The sequence below is a fragment of the Alosa pseudoharengus genome, unplaced genomic scaffold, assembly GCF_046254945.1.
Source record: "Alosa pseudoharengus isolate Yale_2024_CS ecotype anadromous, Long Island Sound unplaced genomic scaffold, YU_APseudo_1.1 YU_APseudo_1.1_scf_15, whole genome shotgun sequence".
Taxonomy (NCBI): domain Eukaryota; kingdom Metazoa; phylum Chordata; class Actinopteri; order Clupeiformes; family Clupeidae; genus Alosa; species Alosa pseudoharengus.
Window position 1 is genome coordinate 37,193,128 of NW_027468620.1, and position 24,829 is coordinate 37,217,956.

General features: G+C 41.7%; 1 protein-coding gene across 5 annotated transcripts in view; it reads left to right on the forward strand.

Annotated features, from left to right (window-relative positions):
• Positions 1–24,829, forward strand: part of LOC143124661 (uncharacterized) — an 81,163-nt gene that overhangs the window by 42,057 nt on the left and 14,277 nt on the right. For 2 of the 5 annotated variants that reach the window (XM_076286349.1, XM_076286353.1), the window contains 7 exons: positions 5,772–5,912; positions 7,567–7,785; positions 8,302–8,445; positions 9,588–9,698; positions 17,681–17,756; positions 19,359–20,404; positions 20,995–21,070. In XM_076286349.1, coding sequence (XP_076142464.1) covers positions 5,772–5,912; positions 7,567–7,785; positions 8,302–8,445; positions 9,588–9,698; positions 17,681–17,756; positions 19,359–20,404; positions 20,995–21,070 — 1,813 coding nt within the window. The remainder of the gene's footprint in view (positions 1–5,771; positions 5,913–7,566; positions 7,786–8,301; positions 8,446–9,587; positions 9,699–17,680; positions 17,757–19,358; positions 20,405–20,994; positions 21,071–24,829) is intronic. The other 3 variants (XM_076286351.1, XM_076286350.1, XM_076286352.1) reach the window with 3 other exon arrangements.

Sequence of the window (24,829 nt, forward strand, 5' to 3'; positions counted from 1 at the left end):
ACAGTGGTAGAAGTTGGTCAGTACTTCACCGTCCATACCAAACTTCCGCAGCCACTGAAGAAAGATGAGTCAGCCAGAGCAATGGATACCCTATCTTAGCTGAATTACTGAAGCTAAGCAGGTGTGGGCTTGTTTAGTACTTGGATGGGAGACCACCTTGGAAAACTAGGTTGCTGCTGGAAGTGGTGTTGGTGGGTGGCCAGTAGGGTGGCACTCTTCCCTCAGGGTAATAAGATCAATCCCAATGCCCCAGTGCAGTGACGGGGACACTGTACTGTAGGAGATGCCGTCCTTCGGATGAGACGTTAAACCAAGGTCCTGACTCACTGTGGTCATTAAAGTTCCCATGGCACTTATCGTGAAAGGGGGAGTAGGGTGTTCCCCGGTGTCCTGGTTAAATTCCCAACCTGGCTTATTCAATCTGGGCCCCCTAATCATCCCACAGTGTAATTGGCTCTCCATTTCAGGCTGATGTGTGGTGAGCGTTCTGGTGCGTAATGGCTACCGTGCATCACCCAGATGGGTGCTCCACATTGGTGGTGGTGGTTAGTGAGGTTCCCACTTCCCTGTGAAACACTTTGAGTGTCGGAAAGCACTATAAAAATGTAACATGTTGCTGCCGCTTTTGTGACCTATATGGTGTGACCAGCTCAGATCCTAGCTGATGTTCGTTCCAAGGAATCTGAAGCAACTGAGACTCTCCTCTGCTGTGCCCCAATGTAGATGGGTGTGTGCTCCTCTTCCTGCAGCCTCCTGTAGTCCGCTATCAGCACCTTGGTTTTGCTGACGTTGAGCAGCAGGTTATTGTCCTGGCACCAAGATGTCAGGGCTCTGCTCTGTAAGCAGAGTCATGATCACTTGTGATATAGCCGATTAAGCTGGTGTCAAAAGCAAACCTAATTATGCTGAGTGTTAGAGTGGAGGAGATGATGTTATCCACCATATTACCTGTGTCCTGTCAGTCAGGAAGTCAAGGATCCAACTGCAAAGGAAGAACTGAGGTTCAGGTCCCTCAGTTGAACCCAGGCTTATCATTGAAACTATGTTGTTAAAAGTGGAGCTGTAGTCAATGAAAAGCATCCGTATATAGGTGTTTTTTTTATCCAGGTGAGAGAGAACAGTGTTCAAAGCAAATGCTATTGCATAATCTGTGGACTTGTCTGGCCTATAGGCAAACTGGGTCTAATGTAGAAGACAGGGAGGATGTAATATGATCTTTAACCGCTCAAAGCACTTCATGACAACAGAGCAAGTTGAGAGCAAAAGGTCGGTCTTGTGGGTATAACATGAAGCAGGGAGAGATTAAAGATGTCCATGAAGACCTCTGCCAGTTCAGATGCACAAGCCTTGAGAACACAACCTGGGATGTTGTCAGGTCCTGGAGCTTTATGTGTATTCACCCTCCTAAAGGATTTATACACATCTCTTACATGAATTGGCAGAGACGTTGAGAAAACATGAATTGGCAGAGAAGTTGAGAAAACAAGTTGAGAAAATGAAAATCTAATGAAGTTGACGGGGATAGGGAAAGATCTGTAGTTCTCATAAATACATTTTCAAATGTGGGTTTCTTTTGAGTATACATATATTCTGTTTTAAGTTAAGAGCAAATCCCATGTTAGAAAAACATTGGAGATTGGCTGAATCTTTTGTGAAAATTGTGTATGGGAGAGAAGAAACATCTTAGGAAATGTGTAGGAACCTTTGGTGAATGATGTCCACAAAACACTTCAAGAATTGAGTAAAAAACTGGATAAACTGTGATGTGTGTTTCATGCTATGTGCTTGCTCCACTGCATTTTCCTCAAGTAGTGCTGAAGTCTATAGCAGGCCCAGATTTGATCTGCATAGATCTGTCAAATAGGCCAAGACACAGCTCAGCAGGAGCAGGAGGGTCACTACAAAACTGTGGACTCTTGTTACATGTGGCACAGCTGGCAAACCGTAGACTTAGCGATGGAGGACTGCCACAACCACCCAAGCTACACTGTCAGATGTGCTGATGTAACGAATACCAGCTAGCTTAGCTGTGCGTGTGGAATATTAGTAAACCTCACTCCCTGACGCCTCATGAGTGCTGCTGGCATGCGAGCTAGTAGCCTGGGCTTGTAGCTCAACTGTCAGCACGCTCGCCTCCCGATCCTGTTAGCGGGTTCGAGTCCGGGCGTGTGCAGGGCTAAATCGCGCAGGTTCATCGCAACGCAGGTTACACTGAATGAGTTCTACGCCTGCTATGAGGACCTCAATACCACCCAAGCTACACTGTCAGATGTGCTGAATGACTTTTACGCCTGCTATGAGGACCTCAATACCACCGATACTCAATACCAATTCCAAACCGACAGATAGGTGGCTTGGCCAAAGTGCGCACAAAGAGCACGCAGACGTGTTCACTGTGCCATGGTGTGGGTGCGGCAAGGCTCATTTGTAGTCCAGACAACGGATGTTGCGCAACAAAAAAACATGTAAAGAGGCAAAATCTGGATAACTAGCTGTACATAGAAAATGATATAAAGAGAATTGTTAGCGGTGTAGCGGGAGAGGAGGTCAGAAATTCTTACATTTACAGAGATACTTACATTGACATTTATTTATTTAGCAGATGCTTCCAAAGTGACTTACAGCAAGAGAATAACATTTAATCTACAGTGCATGTTAGGTGTACTAGGTTGTTAGTAGAGGATGTACCCTTGGAAAAGTTTGGTCTTCAAGAGTTTTGGTAGTAGTCTGGATTGCCATGGGTGTAGGGGCACAGCAGCCAACGGGTTAATAAGAGTACTTAAGTAAGTGGGTGCAGACCCAGCAATCACTTCATACGCAAGCGTTAGTGACTTGAATTTGATGTGGGTGGCTAGGTGGTGCTCTCGTGAGGACAGCACTGTGCAGCTAGGTGGTGTTCTCGTGCCTTACGAATTTGATGTGGGTGGCTAGCGGTACTTACATACAGTTGCGTTCCGTCACCGCATGCAGTGGGTGTTGCCGACAGTCGTGGGTGTGTAGCCTACTATGCAAATGCCCAGAAGTAGGCCTACAACCGTAATTTGATTGGCTGGTGCCTTCCGTTGCTCACCATCGGTGCAGCAAAAGTTGAACTTGTCGACGGAAGCAACGTGACTCAACGGACCCACAATTCAGTTCGGCAACGAATGACTTAAGCCCATGTAAAGTGAACGAGATGCAACTGTTTGTAAGCTCCGTAAGGGTAGCCAGTTGGAGCTCAAAGAACAGTGGGGTAACGTGGTCTTTTTCGTTTGTAGGTTCCAGAGAGGTAGATAGGTTCAAGAGAGAGGGTGTCAGTTTTGATGTTGATATTAAGATATATGTGGTATAGTTTGTTTGGATGGGAAGACTAGTAGTTCAGTCTTCGAGAGATTTAGTTGGAGGTGGTGTTCTTTCATCCAAGCGGACATGTCAGAGAGACAGTCCGAGATCTGCGCTGAGACCCTGGCATTATTTAAATTGAAGTCAAAGCTTGTTTTTTCAATTTTTGGTCAAAAAATGGCTCTTTTTTAAAGTAAAGGTTGCCGACCCCTGCTATAGCCTTAGAGAGGAATGGAAGGAGTGAGATTGTGCGATAGTTCTCCAGGTGGGAGCTAGGGGAGGCAGAGTGACACGAGGCAGTTGGAAATGTACCAGAAGCCAGTGAAGAATCAATTACATGTGATTGTTCTGTTGTGACAGTAGGAGATATGGCTTGGGGGAGGTTGATAGGAATAGGGTCCAGTGGGCATGTAGTGGGGCGGCTACATGTTAGACGTTTAGACACCTCCCTCTCAGTGAGAGGTCTGGATGAAGGAGATGATGCACCATAATCCAGAGATGCCTGATCGTGTGCAGTCCGATTGCTGCATGTAGGTTTTTTTATTGGGGGCTGTGGACCCATTGTAAGACAAAGAAATATATGAGGGACAAGAAGCACACAGAGTTTGGATTTTCTAAGTGGATGTCCATGTCACCGAGGACAAGCATGGGACAGTCATGCTCAGGGATGGAAGAGAGCAGGGTGTCGAGCTCATCAAGGAAGTCGTCCAGTTGTCCTGGTGGAAAGTATGATAATCACATAGATTTTGACCGAAGCGGTCACAATGATAGCTTTAAGTCTTTGAGAGTGCTAGGCCAATTTTATAACTGATAAGAAGGAGAAAAAAGGCAGCACTTTGCACACAAAAGTGTTATAAGCTGCTTATAAAGTGATGCTTTAAAGTGTCACTTATAAACTGCTAATAAACATTTTTGTCTGCCTTTTCTGTCCTTGACAAAATTATATTTGAAGTAGTCACATTTGCTTGATGGTATTTGAAGTAGTCACATTTGCTTGATGGTATTTGAAGTAGTCATATTTGCTTGATGGTAGCAATGGAGTATATTTCGTTTGTTGGAAATGAATAGATCTTATTCGATGCCTGTACTCAGTGGACATCAGAGCTAGTGAGTCCCTCCAGGAATTTGCGATGCTGTGATCGCAACAATTAACAAATTCAGCAAATCCCCTCAAATTCTGGGCGACCTCGCAATTTTGTCCAAACACCACAACTTTTTCGCAAATTTGACCTATCATCGTAGTTTCCCCGTGAAATTTCACCTACCACAACAGTCCCTCGCGCAGAATATTAAGATGCCACACTCACTTCTGCAGACACCAGAGACTGCCCTTTAACTTGTTCGTTCCTCTGCAGTTTTGATGACAATAAATAGAAGGCTAACGTTAATGATCTGCTTACTTGCATCTCTCAACCTCGTGGTAACTTAATTAACTTACTTTCATCAGGTTGAGAGATGCTTACTCTCAACCTGATGAAAGTAAGTTAATTAAGGCCTACTTGGTTTACTGACATTTGAGTAGGCTATGCAACCCATTGGCAAATGTTTACATTTGGAGATGTCCTTTCGTGTCATGTTTGCTAGCTTGTGGGAGCAATTATTTTTGCAATTTTCACTTCCTCCTACAATTTCAAACAAACAACTAAAAACAGCGCAACTTACATCGCAATTTTTTTAGAAAAGTTGTTGCGAAATCAGGTATTTTAGGTCGCAACAATCTCAAAAAATCCTCGCGAAATCCTGGAGAGACCGGCTAGTGAGCTGAGCTGAGCAGTGCGGCCGCTCCTCTGCTCAAATTTGCGTCTGGTCGCTCTGCTCAATTTCGCTACACACTCCTCTTAAAAATCCTCCCACTCCAGTAAAATCGCTCCACGCTCGCTCCAATTTAAAAGAGGGTAATAAATAATCTACAGGCCGAATTGTCACCTGAAACAGAAAACTTAAATCCTAAACAACTAAGATAAAAATGGCAATATATTTCACTCATAGAACAGTTTTTCATTGCTCTGCATGTGTTCCCGTAGCAGACTCATGTTTCCGCGAAATGTCTTTAGATTACAAAATTAATCTTTACTCACTGAAACAGTGTCAGCACATGGTAGTTCTTGCTCTACATTGTTAGTATCTACCGTAAATCCTCAAATTATGGCCTCAGACTCGTGGTGTGAGTGGTATCGGAGCGGAACAGAGTGGCCCAGAGTGGCCGTCCTCTAAATTAAAAAGCTCTCCACTCACTAGCTCTGGTGGACAGAGGTCTTCACATTTGAAAAGCTGAACAGAAGGGCTGCTGCTACAGCATATCCTTTACTGTTGTAGTGTTGAGGTCGTTTTCATATATCATACCATAAGTCAGTAATGTAATTATTGTGCCAGGCCTAGTCATATTGCTATACCAATTTGAAATGTTAATCAGCTTTTGATGATTTCTGTGTCCTCCTCCTCCCCTTCAGCGGAAGCCCTTTGGATCAGAGGCAACAGTGGAAAAGGAGATCGTGGAGGATGTCTGCAGTGACTTCTTCAAGGGAACAGTGCTTCGACTCCCAGCAAAGGACAAACAGGCGGTCAACAATATGCTGTTTAATAGGAACAAGGTAAGTAGTTCAAGGTAGTGATGGGAAAATGAAGCTTTGGTGAACCACTAAACCACAGCAGTGTGAAGCTAGCAACACTAATGAAAAAATCCAATATGGCTGCCACATGTAGATTTTTCAACATAAAAGTCCTTACCAAAACCAGTATATGTAACCAAAATATTGGTTTGCTAAGGACTTTTATGTTGAAAAATGTATGTGTGGCAGCCATCTTTTTGCTTTTCAGCTAGTGTCGCTAGGTTCACACTGCTGTGGTTCAGTGGTTCTCCAAAGCTTCATTTGCCCATCACTAGTTCAAGGACAGCAACTTTGGAAAGCTGTGAAAAATGTAGACATTGTTTGAGTTTAAAATTCAGTCACAGAATTGTTTAAATATAAAGGCATCCTATGCAAGTTGTTTGTACCTTACAGGAGAACTCTGGTAATAACTCTAGCTAGCTCTTCGAGTCACGAGTATTGCCGGTATGGAAAAAAAACTATGCAGGGTTACCTAGGTCGAGTTATTGCAGTCAATAGCTAGAACATTTTTAAAATCATGCCCCCAGAGTGTAGCACTGTAACTGCCTGGTTTGTAAACAAATCCACTTGTACCATTTTACAGTTTTGTAGAATACAAATCATTTAATTTCACTTATAGAGCACCGAAACATTACACGTCTCATGGTGCTTTACAGAGTGTTAAAACATTCAGAGAGAGCCCATAAGTAACAGGGGCGAGGAAAAACTCGAATTGGAATTGGACTAGAATTGGAGATACACATAGGAAGAAACCTTGAGCAGATCCACGAATCAAGGGCCTGACCGATCTGCCTAGGGTCAGTTACAGAGCAGTAAGGTCTGTATACATGATAAGTGAGAAGTTAGTTAGGTGTAGAGAATAGAACATGGAACTCACCTGAGGTATATATTACAAAGAGGTAGGATGGTTACATATTCAGTATGATAATAGAATAGAATCCTATTTAGTGTCAGAAAGTTCAAATAGTCCAGAGTAGGGAATGAATTGTCCATAGGGATTAGGAGTTGTCGTGGGTCACTAGGCTGTGTGGGCCAGGGGTCCGGGTAAGGGGACAGCAACAGGCAATGATAGGGCAGTCATAGGGATGGGACTTCAACAACAGCAACAGGTGATGATGGGGCAGTCATAGGGATGGGACTTCAACAACAGCAACAGGCGATGATGGGGCAGTAGGGATTGGTCTTCAGGTGAGATGAGGGCCAAACACAAGGATGGCTGATGAATGGTAATGGTTTACCTCACAAGTGAGGTAAAGGGGAAGAAAGAGAGATATAGACTGGGTTATTATTATTATAAATCATGATGGTTAGTATTGATAAGTATATCAATAGTACTATATAGTGTTATACTATATATAGAGAGAGGGGGAGAAGAGGGAGTTGAACGACAAGACCGAGAGAGAGGGAGGGGGAGAGAAGAGGCGTCGGCGTGACACATGAAAAGTCCAGTTAGTTGGTCATATGTACGGTCAAATGCGATTAATCAGCGCAAATTGGTTTAACATGTTATTCTCTCTGTAATTAATTAATCAAAATGAATGCATTATTTTGACAGCCCTAATAATAATTGTATTATTAAATTACTAAGGTTTTTATTGACATCGCTAATTCATACTGTTATACAATGGTACTGCAGGAGCTTTTGCTGGGGACTTTGCAGGCGTTTGTGAAGGGAGTGGAGAAGAAGCTGAGCTTCAGTGCAGACGATGTGCTAACGAAGGCCACCATGCTGGTTGGGGATAAAGTTCAGTTTAAAATATCCACCAACCTCAAGACCAAGGCAGAGAGGGCCGTCAACGTGGAGATCCTGGCCGACACCTTTGAGTGCGATCACACAGAGGAGCAACGCAAAATAGTGAGTCTGGTGAATGCTCAGTTGTCAGCAACGAAGGGAGAAGACTCTTTGTGTGTGTGTGTGTGTGTGTGTGTGTGTGTGTGTGTGTGTGTGTGTGTGTGTGTGTGTGTGTGATTTGAGACACTTTGAAGGTCCAGAAGAAGCCCAGATCAGAAGGCACAGTCACAATCAAAGCCAGAAGTGTGATGTCATGCCTTGCCTTAAAGGCAAATCGCAGTATTCTAACCTGAGCCAGAAGTGTGATGTCATACCTTGCCTTAAAGGGAAACTGCGGTATTCTAACCTGGGCCCTAGTTTCTATTTGTCTGTTGGTATCCAACTGTTTACTACGGACAAAACTATAGTAAAAAATATGGGGTAAATAGTCATGTCAGTTCTATAGTTTAACTGAGGTAAACAAACGATGAAAGCTAGTTCGATTTCGTTTTGTCCCTAGTAAAAAAAATGAGAAAATGTGGTCCAGGTTAAAAAGAATCCTGAAGTTTCACTTTAAGGGGTGCATTTATCTGCTTTCAGGGCGTTGTTGTTGGCCTTAGTAATATCTTTGAGTTTGGATACATCAAGTACCCGCAGGACCCTGAACTGTACTTTAAATTCTGTGAGGTGATGGAGGAGAAGGAGCTCTCCCTCTTAGAGAAGGTGGAGTTCACTGTTGTGCCGGTAAGTGTATGAGAGTGGGAGGGGCTTTACTTTTGGGATGTAACCGTGCTGCTCCTCAGTAGAGGTGGGAATCGGCACTGATCTCCTGATTCCATTCCATTACAATTATCATGTCTCCGATTCCATTCCATTACAATTATCATGTCTCCGATTCCATTCCATTACAATTATCATGTCTCCGATTCCATTCCATTACAATTATCATGTCTCCGATTCGATTCCTCGATGCATCACGATGTGTCAAATACATTTGTCTATCAAAGCCATATAGGATATTTGACTTGACGGAATGCATTAAGATACTCTATAGTTCAATGTAATACAGTTTTCTATATTACTTCATATGGTTATGTTTTCATCCAAAAATACAAGTAGATAGACAATCTTTTTTAAGTCTGAACACAGCAGACAGTACTTGTCAATTTACAATTTACAGCATTTCCTGAGTATGACAAACTTCACATGGAACATCTATTTTCATATCATCAAACAAAGAAAAGAGAAATGTTGTTAGGCCTACAGTACATATAGCCTGCACATCCTTACAATTACATGTCAACACTAATTACCATATGTCTGTACAGAAATCAATTTTACATTTACTACATAAAATGACATAGCCCAACTACATTTACACAGCATATTATAGGCTACATATATTGCCTGATGAAAGTCTCAATTTGTAAGGTAGCCTATCACCAATATCAAGTTAATGTTACAGATGTATGGCTACATACATTCTTAAAATGGTTCTGGTCTACAATTAAATATCTATTAAAAACTTCACAATAGAGGATGTTTTTAGAGCTTGATCTGCAGGCGACTTGTTGGCTGACATGCTCAGTAGCCTAACTAGACTGAGAATATTATTGATTCATTTGAATGTTTAATCCGCGGCCGGAAAATTAACGAGCGACTTCATTGCGTTGTAATCGATTATGGTTGGCCACTGCATCGATGCAGCATCGGCCATGTCCGCATCGTGATGCATCGATTATTTTATTAATTTCAACACCTCTACTCCCCAGTGTGTTTTCCCCCAGGTTGGAACTATTTGGCTCCTTTGCCCAAATCAGTCTCCGGTACAGAGTCCATACGGTCATTCTAACCCTAGCCCATCTTTGTCACCTCTTTCTTTCTAGAAAAGCACATCTGAAGCTGGCGATCAAGCCATCAGGGTCAGGAGGTTGGCCGATAGCGTATTCATCCCTGCTCCAAAGCTAGAGGGTCTGGCGACTGCAGATAAAGAGAAGGTGCAGTAGAAATTTGTTTTATCATGGAGGCAATTTCTGTGTCAACGTCCCTGAAAATAGCGGCGCTTCTCTGCTCTGCTATGTACAGGGTTCTCACGAGTCATGGAATTTTAAAAAGTCAATTTTAGCCATGGAAAGTCAGGAGATTTGGTCATGAAATATGCCAAGGCACTTATCAAAAGCAATATATTTCATGGACTGTTTTTCTCTATTGGGTTTATTGCATACATTGCATAATTGTTATCGTTAGCATTTGATTTTTCCCACACTTGCTTGTCAACTTTCAATCACTTCAGGCAAGATATATAAGGATGTGTTGGGCCTAAAGATATATATATAAAGGTGTATTAGGCTTAAAGGTATGTATATAAAGGTGTATGAGGCCTAGAGGTATGTGATCATAATTATGTGGTATGTTTCAAGTAATGCAAACTTTAAGTTGATGACTGAAAAACACATCACTTTGCTACATTAAGATGCTGTGGCTAACTGGTGTCTGCACAGAGCAAAGTGACGTCTCAAATGTTATACAAATTAGTGAACCATGTTAACACAGTAGTGTTGTCACGATACCAAAATTATGACTTTGATACGATACCTACCATAAATATCACGATGCTCTATACTAAAACGATACTACAGGGAAATCCTAAGATATCTGGAGAAGAAAGGACTCATACCTCCTCCAAGTGTATGGAGTCATTTGTGTTGAATTCGGTGCACTTTTGTAGTGTGCAGGTCAATTCTGGGTTCTAAACTTCTAAACTTCCTACATAATTAATATTTTTTTATAGTCAGTAAAATAGTAGGCCTACTATGTGTGATTAAGTCCTTTATTGTTTGTTATAGTTCATTTACATTGTGTTGTGTTTTGGCAATAAAGTCGCTTTAAATAGACCTCTGAAGTTTGCCTACAAAAAAGCATCTTTGACATCCGGTATCTGGCGATTTTTCCTATAGGAAAATAACATGGGGATTTTGAATTATCGCACCTGGTAAACTCTCGCGGGGATGAAAAAGTCTGAAATGCAGACGTTTTCCTGAACACACTTTTGTCCTCTGCCTTCGAGTGGATATTGTGATCTCTGGTACGTAAAGGTGGCACACTTAGATTTTTGCTACCCCAGAGCTAACTTGCAATGCAACTTGCCATAGGTAGTTAGCTTCAATTAACAACCGGATCTCCTTATATGGGCAAAGATGGCCGTTTTGGTTCTTTTTTGTAGGCGAACTTCAGAGGTCTATAGCCAAACTAGGCTAGATCAAGGTCAGTGTTAAAGGAATTATCCGGAGTAAAATGCACTTTAGATCAATTTACGGATGATTGGGAGTACATACGTTGAGTTGACATCCAAATCATGTTATTCGGATGTGTTTTAAGAAAGTTCGATGTTACCGGTTTTAGTCGAAACTCGTTAGCGTGGAAGTGAGAAGGGCATATTATTTCGCCGCTACAAAACGCTATTTTTATACCTCTTCTACAGTTCCAAACAACATTACACTTACGTGGTAGTGAGTAGAGGGTGCCTAAAGCCAAACCGAAGTATCCCGAGGTCTTTATGTGGTCGGATAGAGCAGTGTTTCCCAAACTTTTTTTCTGGCGACCCACTTTTTAAAAATGACAGACCATCGCGACCCATTTCACTTCAAATCCCTGCAACCACCTATATTGTTTTAGGCCACAGGTTCTCCAACTTTTCTATGCCTCCCCCAACCATACATTGCTATAGGATCTAGATAGATAGATCTTGCTTTGAACACGGTAGTGTTGCATTTTGAGCACCATCAGGGTGAAAAATTGGAAATGACTACTTAAAAGATACGTTTTAATGCGCATCCGAGAGTTTGGGGAAATTCGCATGTTGGCATAGTAAAGCTGTTCCTGTATTTCTAAAAGAAATGTTGTGGGCTACGTTGCGTTGCAGACAAATGGGCCCATAACACTGCGGGCGTCAATTCCGATGTAAACAGCAAATAACTCAAGTCGTTATATTGTATTGTATTATATTATATAGTCGTTATATCAGAACAAGGCTTTTGGGCAATAGCCGGAAGAATGCGCATTTACTTTAGAGTTCGCGAGGTAGAAAACGAGAGAAATAGTGTTGTCTATGTCTATTTAAATTGTAGCCTAATATAATGCACTGTTGTGCATTTTAAATCAGAAATAAGAATGTGAGGAGGTTGCTATTAACTTTAAAGATTGCATCTACAATCGAAACTATCTACATGCAAATTGAATATCCTTATCCGGTCTATGGATGTCTGCTTTAGTTGACAGCACGGTCACTAGATTTTAATCGGTAAAGTTGAGGAGGTATCTGTTAATGTTCGTGCAAATAGGCGGATTCTCTTGCAGTTTGCAACTGCGAGGTAGGCCTACAGGTCATGGCAGGCGCCGCAGAGAACGGTTTCATTTTGAGAGGTATATCCATGCTCTGGCTCCCCCTCTGCGATGCGTTCGTCCGCCAGTTTCATGAGTTTTTATGACAAACCCGTAACTGTGGTAGTTAACAAACTACATCCTAATAGAAAACTGTTAACTTTCCTGGTATCAAATGACAAATGGTATCAGTTAGACCTATAACACAACATAAATTGTGCTGGGTTGGCGACCCAAATAAATTCTCCTGCGACCCACCCGTGGGTCGCGACCCAGACTTTGGGAAACACTGGGATAGAGAGTCCAGAATGAATTTCATCAAGCCAGTACCTTTCTGGAAATGTTGTCATCTTTGCTGCCATCTTTAGGGGAAAGTTCGTAGGAGTCAATTGCCAAGTATGCTCTGGAAATTCACAATTTCGTCGCCGTTTAAAAAAAAAAACATAGTCCAGTATTTCTTTTGAAATTGAAATGAAGTTGTATGGACTGGACTATGGTTTTTTTTTTTTTTTTTTTTTTTTTTTTAAACGGCGAAGAAATTGTGAACTTTCCCCTAAAGATAGCAGGAAAGATGACAACATTTCCGGAAAGGTACTGGCTTGATGAAATTCATTCTGGACTCTCTATCCGACCACATAAAGACCTCGGGATACTTCGGTTTGGCTTTAGGGACCCTCTACTCACTACCATGTAAGTGTAATGTTGTTTGGAACTGTAGAAGAGGTATAAAAATAACGTTTTGTAGCGGCGAAATAATATGCCCTTCTCACTTCCACGCTAACGAGTTTTGACTAAAAACGGTAACATCGAACTTTCTTAAAACACATCCGAATGACATGATTTGGATGTCAACTCAACGTATGTACTCCCAATCATCCGTCAATTGATCTAAAGTGCATTTTACTCCGGATAATTCCTTTAAAATTACTGCATGCAAATCACTGAATGCTATGCAGAGGGGCCTAATCTTTAGGCCATCTGATGTACAGTATAGGCTTCCCTAGGCCTTCCCGTGTTCATGGGATTTCTTTGACAGTTGCAAAGGGGAAAATGTGAGGATAGTCTTCTTTGCGCCCAGTGTACAAGTATGACGTTCCAACCACTCAGGTCTTCGTCAGATAGGCCTACACCATTACCTGTTGCAATATATTTGTGTGCATTCCTACATTACGTCTATTTCTTTGATAACATGATTTGCTACTACGTACTGTAACAATAAGCCGCTATTATTATTAGGACTCAACACGCTTTGGTGGTATGCTGTGGGCTTTAATTAGCGGTCTACATGCCATGACAAATATTACCAGTAGTACTGACCGAACATGAAATAGATCGTTTACAAGTTATGGTAATGTTATTCTGGCGTGAACATTGCGCTTTCATCACATTAGCACCCTATGATTACAGCTCGTTATGTCTCGTCAAAATGATTACAGCTCGTTATGTCTTGTCAAAATTCATTGATAAAGGAAGGTTCGCTTTATCCCAGAGAACCATACACGTTTCACTTAGGCTAGACTAAAACATAAGAGAAGAACTTGGCACTAACCACCAGTAGTCGTGTTTTCTATAGCATATTCGTTAACCTGTCGTTCTTTGAACTCTTTAAAAATGTTGGGATATGTCTGCGAGGTGTTTAGCCAAGTTCCATGCGTAGCCTACTGCTTTAAATGACTTTGAAACATATTTTACAAACGGGCCTCTGTGTACCTGATGGCTTGCCTTCACTATTCGCAATGTATCCGAAATAGTTGCAGATTTCACTGCACCTTTTGTTTTATCCACAAGGCCTAGAACTGTCGGCAAAAAACTATGTTGACGTTGGCTGCGCAGTCACTCACTCAGAGCTGCCTGCTTGACACGCCCACTTGCCTAGATGCATGCAAGGAGCAGTGAGAGCAGCAGTTCACACAGACACAGAACTTTATTATTTTAATAAAGTATCGATTCTAAAAACGTCTGAAATCGTATCGTTTTTGCGTGAAGGCATCGTGATACCTTTTTAGTATCGATACACCGTGCAACACTATAACACAGATATCTGATATAGGTCACTCTCAAACGTAAATTAATAGAATAGAATAGAAAGCCTTTATTGTCATTATGAGCATCTCCGTAAAAGTGCACACATAATTAGCACAATATAAAAGACTATACAATAAAAAATCTTAATACACAGTAAAAAACACAAACAGACAAACAGAATATAAGTACAGACTTGAGTCCAAAGAGCGACTGAATGAGTATTGACGATAGAGGTAGTTTATGTCTGGTGGTCAGTGCAAATATTGTCAGTGCAGTTTACATTAGTGCAAAGTATGGTGACAGCTTTGGGGGAGAAGCTATCCCTGAGTCTGTTTGTTCTGGCTCGTATGGACCTAAAGCGCCTGCCAGAGGGCAACAGGTTAAAGAGATGAAAGCCGGGGTGGGTGGTGTCCTTCAAGATGTTTCTGGCCCTGCTGAGACAACGAGAGTTATAAATGGCAGTCAAGGAAGGCAGAGGGCAGCCGATGATCATTTGTTCAGCCACCCTCTGCAGTCTCTTCCTAAATGTAAACAGCAGCCCAAAAAATCGGATATAGGCAGAAAATCAGAACTGTGCATCAAAGCCCATCGGTGTAAACATGAGTGGGGACCCTGTTTATGTGTGCATTAAGGCCCACCGGTGCGATCACACAGAGGAGCAACGCAAAATAGTGAGTCTGGCATCTATACATCTAGCAACGAGTGTGCAAGAGAAGTTTGTGTGTGTGTGTGATTTGAGGCTAGAGCCCAACCGATAAAGGATTTTGAAGGCCGATACCGATACAAATATTTGTTGATTAAAAAATCTGATATTCCGATATATCGGCCGATATATACAGTATATATATATTTTTCAGAAACGCGCAAAACATTAACAGATTTCCCTAACATTAGTTATTTGTAGTTATTTATGAGTATTGACTAAAATAATATGATAATGCATTTTAAAAACAAACTTGTTTATTTTTAAATAATATTGTCACAGAGGAACATCGAAATATATTAAAGTTCTGATAAATAAAATGTATAAAAATAGAAACTTAAGATATGAAACTTAGTCTTTTGAACAAAAACACAATAACAACAACAATCAAATCAAAGTTACCAGTATTAAAAGACTTGGTAAGCTTCATAAATATAACTTTGGACTAAGACTTAATAATTACAAAAAATAATAATGACATTATTACTATCATCATCATTTGTATTATCATTAAACAAGATAAAGGTCACTCCTAATTGTTTGAGTGTGCGTGTGTAATAGTCCCTATTGCCTTATAAGCTACCTTATAATTACAATGTCAGCTTGCTTATCCCTTTACCTGCACTTTTAAAATTATTTCCATCAAGCTACATCAAACCATTTTCAATCATCAGTTGCTGCCTGCCTTCTAAAACCTACTATTTAGTGATCTAAATCCATTATGTAACTTGTTAATGCTGCGGCTGAACTACAGTATGAAACGCACACTTGGCCTCATTGGATTTCACACACTTGTAAAAGAAAAGCTAACTTTTATGCACAAGCTACGTTTTGCACAAGCTAGGCTACGTTTGATACTTTTTCTCTATGTCTAAATGTTCACTCCTCACACGTCTAACTTACATTTTACAATGCAGGGACTGTAACTACAGATATACTAGTTATAAATACAGTAATCATTACTTTATTTAGGCAGAATAAGTTTGTTGTGGTTTCCAAGCTCATTAATGTTAAAGTTAGCGGTCTTCCACTGATATTCATGGAATTAGCTAGCTTTGTGGTTAGCTAGTCTATGATGAGCCATAATTTAGCAATGGATAACGTCATACTGCAAATTGTAAAACATACGCTTTCAAAATAACAGGCCGGGGAGAGATGATACGTCTCACTGCTATAACTGTCACGCTATTAAAGAAATACATCTTCAGTCACATTGTCAAAAGTTAAAAGGACAGTCAACTACACTGTAACAACGTAACGTAATTACTAGCTAATTCCGCTTCACTCTCGGCTTATTTACCAGCAGCAAAACTGGACATTGTTTTCACGAATTTTGTCATGCTTATTTGAGTTAAGAAAACTGATGGGGATGTTCTTTTAATTGTTATTCAAGCAATGTATGTCTCTAAACGTGCTAAATCAATTTTCGGTACCATAAGGTTGTGTGGCATAGTCATGTTATTAGGCCTGGGACAATTAGTCGACGTGAATAATTTGCGTCGACTATTTGCAATGTAGATTTATTAATGCACCTGTGATCTACATCCCAATTTAAACCACACATAATTATTGTACGTGCTACAAAAAATAATGGATGATGGATGATTTAAGCTTAACTCCCGGAAGAAGGCATGTAGCCGAAATGCGTTGGAGTTTTTTAGAAGGTTAACTTGACCAAGCCATAATAATAAAGGCTTTTTAACTTTTTCAATAGAGAGTGCCTTGGAATTTTTTGATTCTTGGCTGTTGAGCTTCTTGTTGAGGGATATGCAGTACAGCCAGACTGCTGAGTGTTGAGGGATATGCAATACAGCCAGACTGCTGAGTGTTGAGGGATATGCCAGACTGCTGAGTGTTGAGGGATATGCCAGACTGCTGAGTGTTGAGGGATATGCAGTACAGCCAGACTGCTGAGTGTTGAGGGATATGCAGTACAGCCAGACTGCTGAGTGTTGAGGGATATGCCAGACTGCTGAGTGTTGAGCTTCTTTTTGCGCCCTTGTCCAGGGGAGACAGAGGAGAATGTGCAGTGGGACAGATGTTGGGTTGTTAGTTGTAACCCTTAAAGCTGCAGTTGGCAAGTCTGACAGATTGAGTTTTGAACTCTCTCCCTCCCCCACTACCACCAAACACCCTCTCATCAAGTTTGTGCTCGTCAGTGCGCACCAGACTGTGATTGACAGTCAGATCTCACACAGCCCTACTCTGATTGGAACAGAAGAACTGGGAGCTGTGGATTTTCTAGGTGGAGGTAGAAGTCCGTTTTCTTTGTTGTTGTTTTTTAAACCGGCTGATGTTCTGTCGGAGCATAGTGTCGGTTTCAGTGAATATGAGCAAAAAAAATCTTGATTCAAACCCAGAGAAAATTCAGTGAGGCTGGAAATTCTGAACATTGAAAGCTTTATTTGAAGCCCGAACTGCATCTAAAGAATGGAGCAACTTGTTTTTGGCTGGTTGTGTTATGTAAGGAGTAACGGCCGCCGAGGTGTCCTGCTATACGGAATTACTGGACGAGGGTGAGAGTCTAAGAACAGGCAGGATGTAAATCCTGTCATGAGACCATGTTTCTCTGTTCAGCATTTCCGTTCTGTTCTGAAAATTAACGTCTCATCTGCATACAGTTTTGTCTGTTTGAACAGCTTTGCTTAAACTATTTAAACATATATTATCTAAACTAGTTCAACACATATCATCTAGTATTATCTAGTATTGCAGCATTTGCACATGTGTATTTGTTTTAGAGCAAGCTGCAAAATAGAGTTGAGATGGCTGCAGCAGATGTCATCTTCACTGTATTTTATCTTTGTCTTTATTGTGTTCTTTACTACAGTTGAGAATTAATATCAATGAATGTGTGTTCTTGACCTCCAGCAGCAGCAGGTCAGAGAGAGCAATGAGAGTCCTGTGGAGGTGAACCAGACACATGGGAGCAGTGAGCCCATCACAGGTACCACACACACTCTGAGTGCTGTTTACACACACACACACACACACACACACACTCTGAGTGCAGTTCACACACACACACACACACACACACACACACACACACACACACACACACACACTCTGAGTGCAGTTCACACACACACACACACACTCTGAGTGCAGTTCACACACACACACACACACACACACACACACACACACTCTGAGTGCAGTTTACACACACACACACACACACACTCTGAGTGCAGTTTACACACACACTGATCACCAGCAGTAGCCTGGCTAGCGCCAACACTTCTCAATGAGACGTGGTCTGGAAACCAAACGTTCATTTTCTCGTATTTGAAAAAAATGCCCAGATCCGTTTATTGGGTGCCACGGATGTCTATCAAATGCGTCTGTGCATAGCTCATCATCGTCTTGCTTTCCCCCTTGTTCTGTGATTGGTCGCCTATCTCAGGCGAAAATTTGCTCCATGGTCTCCAGGCTGCCTTAGCAGCGTGAATCAAATCGTGCGCAAGGCAGCATGGGAACACCCAGGCTACACCAGCAGACCATACAGATGTTTTGTTTGTGTAGATTAGTTGGGCTAAAGTAGAGAAGGAAAGAATCTTATATTTTGATTGAGAGCAAAATTATGTTAATTGGTGGAATTTTGTCCAAGACAGTTTTTGCATTAACACCAAAAGGGCTTCTAGTGAATGCTAAGGGGCCAGCTAGCACATCAGAAAAACAAACACAATTTTATACCACTGACAATTTTGACAATTACTTGTACAGATCATTTTTACAGTTACAAATAATTTCTACAGTTTCAAAACGTGATACACACAGCTTTTGAGTCTAATATTCTTCCATACACTTCCAAGTTATCCACTTAAACTTGCCTACTTGCAATATTTGACCAATCTCTCATAGACTACCACAAGTAGTTTGAGTAGAACTACTGCTCTTCATTATCTCCCTGCTTGTTGACATCTTATCATGTATTGAATTATTTCATGATCGCTAAACGTTTGATTTGTTTTAATGCTGTCATCAGCAAACTTCATTCAACTGTGCTTGTGATTGAACTATGCCGTTCAGTTGTAGACGTCAGTAAATTGTGGTAGAGGGTGGAGAAAGGTTGGTTACACGATATGCTGCTGGTTTGATAAATACTTTGCACAATGAGGAAGCACAGCGTGCACTATTACCGAACTCGCATAAACAGACGCAGCGTAAACTGCGCTAGTGTTAGTAAATCTACTCCAGAGAGCGCTGTCAGTTGAGCAGATGGCAGTTGGAACAGGTGCAACTCAGTTTAATTGGCTCTACGATGGCATAATGTCCAATGCAAAGTCTATGTGGGAAAATTAGATTGTTTTTTATTAGTATCTCAAAAACGACAAAATTTACAAAAATGAAAAATTAATTCCTCCCCAGTCCTTTAGAAGACCTACACAACAAAGTTTGAACAAAGTTTCAAAGTTAAATGGTTCAACCTGAATTAGACACAGAAAAATGGTTGAAGGAATAAGTAGTCATTATCCAGCGATAACAGTACAACAGTGATTGACTAAACGCTAATGTAACGCACCGTGTTTTTTCTGTCTTGCAGGCCCTGTTACCAAAACATGTGATGTGAAAGGTCCACCCAAAGTGGTCTGGATGTGTGGTTTTGCTCTTTCAAATTTAGCCAAAAGGATAACATCAGCACAAAATCAGGCCGCTAAACTAGGGAATACATGCGCGAGTATGAGGGTTCACCAGTGGGGGACTCCTCAGATGACCTGGGCGCAACTGGTAATCGAGATGTGCCGGTTCAAAGAGAAGCAGCCCCGCCCAGACATGCTCCTCATTCATCTGGGAGGGAGGAACGTTGACCTGAGAAATCCACACTGTAGTCTGAAAAGCATCAGGAAGGATTTGGGTAAAACGCACAGAATCTTCCCCCAGTGCCTGATTGTGTGGTCCAACATGCTGCCAGGAGGCTCCTGGAAATTCAAAAGCATGACAGTCAAAGCCAAAACAAAAGCCATTAATGTAATCAATCACAGAGCACGTTCTTTAATAACTGACCTGGGGGGGAGAGTCATCACTCACCAGAACATTGGGCCTGAACGCTATCTCTCCAATGGCCTCTCAAAGCAAGTCATTGAAATGTTTAAAGAGAACATACACAGATTTTTGGATAAGTGGGAGATGGGGGTCAATCCTCAATCGGAGCTCACAGACACCATAGCGCCCCCTGCTGACAGTACAGGGCCTACTTCAGACAGGTCACATCTCAGCCAGAACGCATCTGAGTCCCACAGCCTTCCGGCCACCTCCACTGCTCCTGCTGTTTCATCAAGCTCACCTCCTGCAGCCACCTCCACTGCTCCTGCTGTTTCATCAAGCTCACCTCCTGCAGCCACCTCCACTGCTCCTGCTGTTTCATCAAGCTCACCTCCTGCAGCCACCTCCACTGCTCCTGCTGTTTCATCAAGCTCACCTCCTGCAGCCACCTCCACTGCTCCTGCTGTTTCATCAAGCTCACTTCCTGCAGCCACCTCCACTGCTCCTGCTGTTTCATCAACCGCACCTCCTGCAGCAGGTGATGATGTGGATATGACTCCCGAAGACTCGGGAAACACCACCGTCTCTCACCAGCTGTCCCAGAAGGTAAACCAGGTCACTTACTTGATATATCTCATTAAAGGTGCTCTAAGTGATATTGGGTTAAGTCACTTCTGTTGACGTTCAAACAAAACAGAGCTAGCTCGCTACTCCCTCCCCCTCCCTCCCATGCAATCGAAACTCTCCTAAATGCGCGTCTCGTCGGTGATTGGCTAGAACAGTTTAGGTTTTTATGGTTCAAAAAAGGTTCAAATGCCCTTTATCATTCAAATCATTTTGATGGCACATAAACTCTTAATAAGACTAACGACACTTCTGCAGCACTCTAAGTGGGATTGCATCGCTTGCAATAGGACTAAGCAAGTTGTTAGTTTGGGCATGTCTGATATCAAGATGTATTTTCTCCTCATTAATGTGAGTATGGGCTGAGTTGCTCGAGTGCTGGTAGTTGGAGAATAAGGTGATGCAGGTGTTATTTCGGTGTGTAGAATTTCTCAGATTACCTAACAGTGTCTCAAGGCAGAGTTTTCATTTTTATTTTGGCTTTTGGGGGGTAAAAATAACAGCTCAACTTGTGAACAGATGTCTGCAGTCTGCAATAGTTTTGACTGATCTTGTGTGTTCTTGACCTCCAGCAGCAGCAGGTCAGAGAGAGCAATGAGAGTCCTGTGGAGGCGAACCAGACACATGGGAGCAGTGAGCCCATCACAGGTACCACACACTCTGAGTGCTGTTTACACACACACACACACACACACACACACACTCTGAGTGCAGTTCACACACACACACACACACACACACACACACACACACACACACACACTGAGTGCAGTTTACACACACACTGAGTGCAGTTTACCAGAGATGTTCACAAGATGTTCATTTTTTGGAAGTCCAAGTCGAGTCTCAAGTCTTTGTGCTTGAGTCCAAGTCAAGACTCAAGTCTTTTGTCACAAGGTCAAATCTCAAGTCTCTGGCCATCTGATCTGCCCCTAACACTGTATTGTTAAATATTATGCTGTATTGTTATACATTCAAAACATGTCCTGTAGCTACCAAAACTGCAAAATCAGTTGTAGGATAACGTTATGGGGTCTACTGCAATGCTGCAATCTGAAGAAACATAAATTAAGATCTCTGTTTCAATATTATTTTTTTCCAATTTCTTATTTTGCTTGCCACTTATGAAAAGTACATGATACAACTGACGTGTAGTTTTTTGGGGGAAATAGCTCTAAACTAATACTGCAACATTTCTATCATGTTTTTTTTTCTGAAATCAAAGTGTTGGCAGTCAAGAGTGGATGTGATCTTGTGACAGGAAAAATATCACTCATGCTGGAGCTAGCTTAATTTAGTCTACATCCAGAATTTACTTTGGGTCTCCAACATTGTGTCTAATCTGCTACTTAACATATCCCTCTAGCCCTAACCTAAGTGTGTCACATCATATGGCCAACTATAAAGATGCAATCTGTCTGTTCCCAGCATTAACACAACACTTTGCGATGGTTAGCTTGTTACCTGTGACGATACATGCTAAGTTTAACGTCTCTTTCACAGTAGTGACTGACCTATCTGGGTGCGTTTTGAGATGCCTGATGAAATAAAGGTTGTTGAACCGGCATTATTTATCCTGGTGCCATACACCTTGCATGTAGCTGTTCCACTGTGCACAACATTATTTAGTCTGGCTTTCACCAGACTAAGCTCAATCTTTTAAGATCTTTTAACATTACTCTGGGGAGTCCGCTATGTATTTTCTACTGCACAAGAGGCGTGATCAACGGGCATAGTTCAAATGACTCTGTACGCAATTGGATAGTCATTCACCAATCTGACCAAAGAACCGAGTGACGTTTGCAGAGCGACGCAAAAACTCCAGGCTCTCCCGCTATCGTCATTGTTTTAAACCTGCCAATAATGCGCCAGGTGGATAAGCCAGTTTGTGATTGGTCCCCGCAAAAGTGTAACGGAAGCAGGAGAAAGAAATGTACAGGTTTCCAGCCTGAGCTGCAGGGCGGAAAAGAAACCGCCGTCAGATCAGGGTTCAGATCAGAGTTCACCCAGCCTAGAGGTTATTGTAACTGAAAGTAATGATAAAAGGCACAACTCCAGGAAGACTTGGTACCATGGTAAATGCATTTTTTGATCAGTGAGTAAATAAATTTAGATTTTAGAAGCAATAACTGCATGTTCACGAGTCTCGAAGCTCGAGTCCGAGTCAAGTGTGAAGTCTTTTGAGGTGGAGTCGCAAGTCAGGTCTGAAGTCACTGTTTTTGCGACTTAAGTGTGACTCGAGTCTCAGACTCGAGTCCCCATCTCTGCAGTTTACACACACACTAAGTGCAGTTTACACACACACACACACACACACACACACACACTCCAGTAGACCATACAGCTGTATTCTTTGTGTAGATTAGTTGGGTTAGAGTTGGCTTTAGGGTACAGCTGTGTTCTTTGTGTATATTAGTTGGGTTAAAGTTGGCTTTAGGGTACAGCTGTGTTCTTTGTGTATATTAGTTGGGTTAAAGTTGGCTTTAGTGTACAGCTGTGTTCTTTGTGTGGATTAGTTGGGTTAGAGTTGGCTATAGGGTACACAGGGATACAGACAGTACCTTCAGGAAGTTTACCGTTCGCCACCATCTCGAATTTAGTCACAATAAGTCGAGCGACGAGTACGAATGAACAGCTATGATAAGGGATCAATTTCCAAAAATAATTTCGTGGAAATGCATGGATTCCAGTTGCTTATACCTGTTCATTGGTACTCATCGCTCGACTTATCGTGATTAAATTCAAGATGGCGGTGAACGGTAAACTTCCTGAAGGTACGGTCTGTATAAATTGTCTTGTAAATAAACTACCAGTGCTTTTTCAAAGTTCTCAATGTCTCGTTTTAAATGTCAGGGCCCTCAGAAGTCTACCAATGAAGTGTGTTGCTACTTTGAGCCTCGTAAATGGTGTAAAACAGTGATTTATTTGCATGGCTAGCCTGATGCCCGATGCATCGGCTAACTATCGCCAGATTTCGGAGTGCAGGGGACAAGCCGAAATGAGCTATGAGACAAAAGTTCACACTCGGTATCATGTTTCAACACACTTTAGGTCAATATCACACCGAACTTCTCCTTTAAGAATAACACTTTAAACACCCATCCTTTAATAATGCTTTAAATCTTCAGCCCTTGTTGTTGTCTAACATATCTAATGTAATTAACAGGGAGAACACTTGTACTCCAACATTAAATTACATTACATTATTTGGCTGACGCATTTTTAACCAAAGCAACTAACAACATGGTAACAGTTAAGTTTTAAAGCAATTCTCTTAACATTTTTAGGACAATTTAAAAACGGTAGAGTACCGTAAGAATAAGTGCATCAGTGAGTGCTGTTTTTAAACAGTTGAGTGTCAGTTCAAGACGGCTGGTAAGTGCTAGCATCAGCAAGACTTGTTGTAAGTGGTGCTATGAGAGGAGGTGTTTTTTGAAAGGAGTTTTTGGAAAATGGAGAGGGATGTCCCTGCCCTTGTAGGAACTGGCAGTGTGTGCCACCAACGAGAAACAACAGATGAGAAAAGTTTGGATTGGCCTCAGCGTACCGGTGGTAGAGCTAGACGTCATTCGTCTGAGGAGCGCAGCGGTCTGGAGATAGTGTATGTCTGTATGAGGGCATTCAAGTAGGTGGGGGCAGAACCGGAGACTACTTTGTAGCAGTGTTGTAGTACTCGAGTCCGAGACTCGAACTCGAGTCCGAGTCATTAGCTAAATTTAGAGACTCGTGACTTGACTTGGACTTGAGCACTGAATGACTCGAACTTGGACTCGGACTCGTGCATTCGCACTCGCGATGACTCGTTGAGGACTCTACTTTTTTTTGTAATATATCATAAGGCTATAATTGTAGTATGTCATTAGGCTATAATTTGCTATATGATTTTAATATCTAAATTATTCGTAATACTTATTTTAGTTCAAGGGAATGTTAGGCTACTCCTTCGTGTCGTAGGCTACATTGCAAGTCACATCATGTTCACATGCAAAGCAAACGTTAACTTTAACACCAAAATGCCTGGAGATATGGCCGCCGCTATTTCAATGTAGTAGGCAATTGCCAGGCAATATTAGTTCTCATACATGACATAACATTACCTAAGATTACACTCAGCCTAGGCTAAACAACACACACTGCTGCTGGATAGCTGATCATTGTGACTTGGTGAACAGTGTTTTCCCTGACTGACGCGAGAAGCGAGGTTCCATTCATTCATTTTCATTCGGGGCGTGCCCTGCCGTGCTTCTGTCTGTTAATTTGCAGCAGGCTATTATCGGATGAAAGAAAAATAAACTAAAAGTTTTCCCGATCAAGATATAGCATACTTCTTAATTTTGGTGTCATAAAATATAGAAGCATAACATTAAATTGCCTAGTAGAGTGTCCATGTAGTGTCAATGTAGGCCT